This window comes from Pavona decussata, unplaced genomic scaffold (genome assembly GCF_977016875.1).
Source record: "Pavona decussata unplaced genomic scaffold, jaPavDecu1.1 SCAFFOLD_313, whole genome shotgun sequence".
Lineage (NCBI taxonomy): Eukaryota > Metazoa > Cnidaria > Anthozoa > Scleractinia > Agariciidae > Pavona > Pavona decussata.
Window position 1 is genome coordinate 1,039,283 of NW_028145705.1, and position 6,029 is coordinate 1,045,311.

Consider the following 6,029-nt stretch of genomic DNA (forward strand, 5'->3'; position numbering starts at 1 on the left):
CTAAATATAAGGAATAAAGGAACAAAATATAAGGAAAAAGAAATTAAAAAATAGATATCTTAATATTGCCAATAACAGGAAAAAGACGGCTGGTTTTCTAACTTTCATGACATTTTTTTTTAATTTTCGACGGCATGGTTATTGCTATCTAATACAAGAGAGAAACTCCTTGATGGAAATAATTCATAGCAACTCAACTCACCAGAATACAATATCATTCGGTATCTTTTGGGCCCGTCATGATAACTAATTTATAATGTCCTTGTGAGGTGGAGTAAAACCGTCATTTGTAAAGATATATCTCTATCAAATGTGTTTCCCTACAGCGATTAGGTGTATAGAGTGGCTTGTACAATTAAACAGAGCGAGGAAATTTATGTTCAACATGGATCAACACACAGCCTCTTTCTTCCTCTTGTCTTATTTTGCGTGTGCTATTAAGCACCGTTTTGATCAAAATCGTCAAAGCGACTGGAATCTATTTTGCTTCTTGTTCGCCAGATACAATTTAACTGATAAGTTTTCCACAAAGTTGCGTGTTTGAGTAAAAAAAACTAATTGTTTTAAGTGAATATTTTAGTTATTTTGATAAAAAAAAAGGTCTGGTATATTTTTGTCAGCCGCGGAAAGAGTCCACCGAAACCATTATCATGCAAAATTTAACACTTAAATCTTTTCACTAAAATCATTAACTTCCCTATAAACGATTTCAGTAGCTTACATCATGCGATATTCAAACAAGTTCATATTTTAAATTTCTTGGTTGTTTTTCTTCAGATGTCTTTTTATCATGTTTATAAGATAGTCCTTCATTTTGTACTATAAAAAAATGCTCAACCTTAGCAGAGCTTAAAAGATTATAACCCGACGCAAACCTATGACCGACGCAACTATGAACGGGTATCAATTTAAGATGGTGGTCACGGGAAATTTTAACAACATTTACTATTAGGTATCAGCTTTTTAAACCAGTAAGACATGATAATTTGTTTTTTAACGGGGCATATACTGTAAGTTATATTGCAATAGCTCTTGCAAACGGGCGACCGATTCCTTCGTAACTTATTTGAAAGCTGTCGAGATAAGTGAAAATTAAACTCAGGCGGAATAGTTTTAGCCGTGTAATTGAATACCTTCATTAACCTTTAATTGCAATCGACAAAGCGAGAGTGTAAACTTATAATTAAACAGTTTAAGCTGTGGTTGGATTTGAGTAAATCCTGACGCCTTTCCAGCCAAGCGACTGGCCATCTCTGTGAAGATCTCTGTGTTCTCTGTCAAGAACATTAAGTTTCCCTTGTCCTGCATAAGAATTTCTGATCCCGTTGAAAACGTGTCACAAATAAAACAAGGAAACCATAAAACGAAAACCATAAACAGGATAATGTTCACGCTCCTAATGAAAGCTAGTCAAGGTGTCTGAGTAAATAAGTTTGTTTCCACTGTTGCTATGCGCCGTTCAGTTGAACGAGTGACAAAAAAATATAATATATTTTAAAACGGTACAATACTGTCCTTAAAGAAAGAAAAATTGAAAGGCAAAGTGAGCTGAATGTTTAAGTTTGCGAATTAAGATACCGTGTAATTGAATGTAAAGATATGAAACATATATTTTGAACTGCGGATGAGATAAGATAAGATCAGATATCGTGTGCCGTGAATTTAATCAGGCTGCAGTCGCATTTGAGTTTAAACACTGGTGCTTATATCAAATTAATTATGCCCTTCAGGATCCTTAACAATAGCGCTTCTATTATACATTAAACCTCACATCAGTTTGAGATTATAGCAAAATCGCAATAAGGAAGGAAGTAAGAAAGGTGAACGTAAAATATGGTTATATTTATCTCTTGTTCAGGCCCTGTATAACCTTAACCACTTCGATAAATAGCCTTCGTTTAAATAAGTATCCTAGGTCTTGTCACCCAGTACAGTCCAAAAAATTACAATCCGAAATATTTTGCGGAATTGTGTGCATAATTCTAGCGGCTTCAACATGCAAACGCTCGATATTTGCGAACATCGAAACTGAACAGTTGCCCCAGACGGCAATGCAATCAGGAATGATGATTTTATGATAACTTTCCTCCTGCAGTTTAGGTGGTAAGCAACAACATCTTCTTCAACACACGAATTTGGCTGCTGAATGACTTATGTTCCTTGTCCACATTTTATTTTTCTTGGTCTGAGTGCAACCGTAGACCTCTATTTTGGTAGAAACAATCCATCTAAATGTCTTAATTCCGTTTATAAGAAGTGTAGTGTGTTGACAAAGGACAGAAAGCATCAATATTGGCCTTGATAGTACCGACGAAAACAATTTTTTATATTTGGCCAGCTACTCTAGTAAAAGTACGCTTCGGAGGAATGGTACAGCATTGAGTAATAACTTGTCATATTTCTTTGGTGAAATTTTTTGTACAAGCGAAGAGAGTTGGGGAAGATCGTGGATTTATTGTTTTGTTTGTCCAAAGAAAGATGAAATAATTAAATTAAGAAAAGGGTGTAGATGGATTTTATGGATACTTTTATCCAGAAAGAAAATTATCATTTATGAGGAACAAAGGCACTCATACAAGGGTGTGATTCTTCATTAGCCAAATCTTTGTAAGATATTGTAGAAAACCCACAAATTTCTGGAAGAGTAAGATTCAATTGATTTAAACAGCATTTGTTATTGTCAATTACTAAGGTATTAAAAAAAAAACATTTCTACTGTCTCCTTAGCAGTTCTGTGGCTTCAGGAAATATTTATTTGATTAAGATCGATTTAAAGTTTTAACTTGATCTCCTTCTTTAAACGCAATTTCAGCTGACTTACCGATGAATTTTAATTTTATTTTATTAGAGAAAACCTGTTATTAAATTATTCAAGGGAGTGGCGTCGAAGAAGAAAGCCTGTCAAGTGGACTGGGACTGACACGTTCTTACCCAGCAGGGAGAGATTCCTTTGGAAACTTTGAGTACCAAAACTTTCAATGGCAAATTTTACCGTGTGTTTCCTTCGCCGTTCACTAACCATTCATTTGAAAAGCCAGCAGTTACATTTGGGAGATTTTTACAGCCGGTCATTTACAGCTTGTTTCCCTCTATTATTGTGACAGCCATGGAAGAGCCTTTTGTTTTTGTTTTCTTTAAATTTTTAAGAATAATTGAAATAATGCGACGTGTCAGAGTTACCTTGAACTCATACTGGGCGGCACTTTAAAGACATTTGTCAAACTTCAAAATGGCTAACCACATTGTATTTACTCTGTCGATAACCAATCGTGGATTTATGTCATCATTTTAAGCGCCAATATCAGGGTTACATGTAAGTTTGTTCCTTTCAAACAATTGTAAAATAGTATGAGGAAATCAGTAGCCAATGGAAAAGTTACATGCAGGCAATTTCTCCACCCTTGTTTCTTTATACCCTTGTCATCACTGAAGAAGGACACACAGTATACAGTGAGAAGCTAGGTTAATTAGCTTTGTACCAGGTAGGTTGTGGAGTCAAACTTATGAACTGAAGCAATGGCAACGGCGATTGACCGTATTTTATCTTTCGCAGGTTTGATCTGTTTTCAGATAAACGGCTTTATCAGTACTTTTCTGTTGGGTAAGTAAAAACCAGTCTTCTTGCTTATTGCTTATTTAATCTTCTTGCTTATTTTGGTGTTTCATCTTGTAATCCCCTGTATTATGTAGGTAATCGTTTTGATTCTTTTAAGCACTTTCGCTTTAGATGTAACAATATTACGCTAAATCACGACCTCTTTATTAGAAGTTGCATTGTTTCTCCGGCTTGTCCTTACTGCAACGCACCTTTGGAAGATGTTAAGCAATAGAAGAATGATGTATTATTCTAGAAAGTGACACAGGCATACTCGGAAAAAAAGAAATCCGAGTGCTCCTATCAGGAGTCCAACCTAAGACCTTCCCATTGCTTCGGATTCTCTACCACTGAGCTATAGGAGACTCGTGGGAGCTAAGGCTATTAAACTATCTTCATGGGACAAATATTCTGCATACTGCTAGGATTTGAATGTCGAACGTGTGGTATATGAAATAAATGTGATGGTATATTTTCGGCGTGGTGAATACCATCACATATATGTTAAATATTTAGTTTAGGGTACCTTTGAGCAAAAACACGCTGGACGAAGAATTAAACAAGTCGCAAATCTCTGAGTGAACAACATCACGCTGCTTTTTGCTTCAATACATAACTACTGCGATATTTTGGTAATTTTATTAACCCAGGTAATTGAAAGAGGTTACCAGGTAATTGAAAGAGGTTAAATATATAAAGATACTAGCTGAAGTAAAGCTTCTAACAAGCATGGTATGAACAAAGTTTGCGATTTTCTTAATTCAATTAAAAAAGAATGACCAATGTCACTCTCTTATTTTTCTTAGAAAAACCATGACTATCCTGAAAGCAGTGTTATTTCTTCTGGCGTTTCCACTGGTGATGGAGGCAGCAAGAACACTAAATTTGCGAGGTATTTATAAGACACCTAGGTGGCCCTTTTTGATTTAAATGTATTTATGATCATAAGTATCTTAACCTAAATATACCAATTGATTTCTATAAAGATACACTGTTAATCAAGCAGACATTGAATCATTGAACCATCATCATCATCATCATCATCATCATCATCATCATCATCATCATCATAACCAGCTACATAACCATCATAACCTTCGACATTTTCTTTATCATAGTGACCCCTTCTGACGTATCTAATACCTAAAAGAGATCGCGATTTTGGCTTAAGGGAAATTATTTAGTTTTTATCGATCGCATTTTCTAATCTATTATTTCTTATTGTTTTTTGTCAGGTAACTGTGAAGAAGACTGGCATGCATATGAACCGTCTTGCTATTACATTGGTAACAGAACAAAGGTTTGGGAAGATTCTCGACAGTTTTGCCAGGATAAGGAATCTGACCTTGCTGTCATCGAAACAAAGGCGGAAAATGATTTTATTTGGAACCTGATTGAAGATAGCTTTGTACTCCCGACGAGGGCCGCGTGGATTGGACTCCAGCGAAACAGTACCACTGGTGTGTTCGAATGGATTGATGGCAATCAATCTCCGTATAACAACTGGAAAAGCGGGGAACCAAATAACGTCAAAGGCAACGAGGATTGCGTCTTCATGATAAGAGGAGGAGAGTGGAATGATGATCCATGCGACCTCAATGGTTATTCATTTTGGGAGGACAAAAATCTCCTTACTCTTTGCGAGAAGCCTCTCTGAGGTGGCAAGCTCGCTCGCTAGCAAGACTCGCATATAAGTTCTAAATTAAACTTAGATTAAAATTGACTATGTTAAAGTAAACTGCCTGCTTTTTCTTATGTATCAACTGATCAGTTCCAGATACATGTAATTGTAGGAGCGAGCCATTGGGTGACACAATACACAGTTAACAAAACTGTAAGTTAAGGGTGAATGCTGAGTCAAAAATAAAAGTGATGTTGAAAACATGTTTCTAGAAAATGATTTTCTTTTCAAGTGATAACTCCACGCCGATCTTGGTAGTATTTAACCGCAAGGATCATAAGATGTGCTTGTCTCTGCTCTCTGTTTGCTACTTAAGAATTATCCCCGTAGTTCCTTGTGTGTATAAAGGCCGATTTAGACGGTACGATTTTCTCTTACGACTGTCGCATGCGATTTCTAGAGCGCGCGCTGCTTGCGTCATGTAAAAATCGTACACAACTCTCGCCACTCAACATTGCCTTTACCTACGATTGTCGTAGAATTTTAAAACATGTTTTAAAATCCTACGACATTTTTCGTGTTGTGTGCGTCTGTCGTAAGGATGTTGTAGGTTGATTTACACGACGCGATTCGTGTTGTAGGCATGGCGTAAGCGTGTCGCATGCGACAAATCGTAGGCAAAATCGTACCGTCTAAATCGCCCTTAAGACAATTTTTTACTAGAATACATCGTTAGAACTTCAATGTGATTGGCGACATTTTCCAATAAGAAAAAAAAAATGAATCAAAGCTTTAGTTTCATGAAAAGGCGTG

The 6,029-nt window shown here is 36.2% G+C and overlaps 1 protein-coding gene across 1 annotated transcript; it reads left to right on the forward strand.

The window, feature by feature from the left end:
• The first annotated feature begins 4,397 nt into the window (after positions 1–4,397).
• Positions 4,398–5,473, forward strand: LOC146454185 (low affinity immunoglobulin epsilon Fc receptor-like). Its single transcript, XM_085095794.1, has 2 exons — positions 4,398–4,487; positions 4,831–5,473. Exons 1-2 carry the CDS (start codon positions 4,409–4,411, stop codon positions 5,250–5,252), a joined length of 501 nt encoding a protein of 166 aa, XP_084951920.1. The 5' UTR covers positions 4,398–4,408; the 3' UTR covers positions 5,253–5,473.
• The last annotated feature ends 556 nt before the right edge of the window (positions 5,474–6,029 follow it).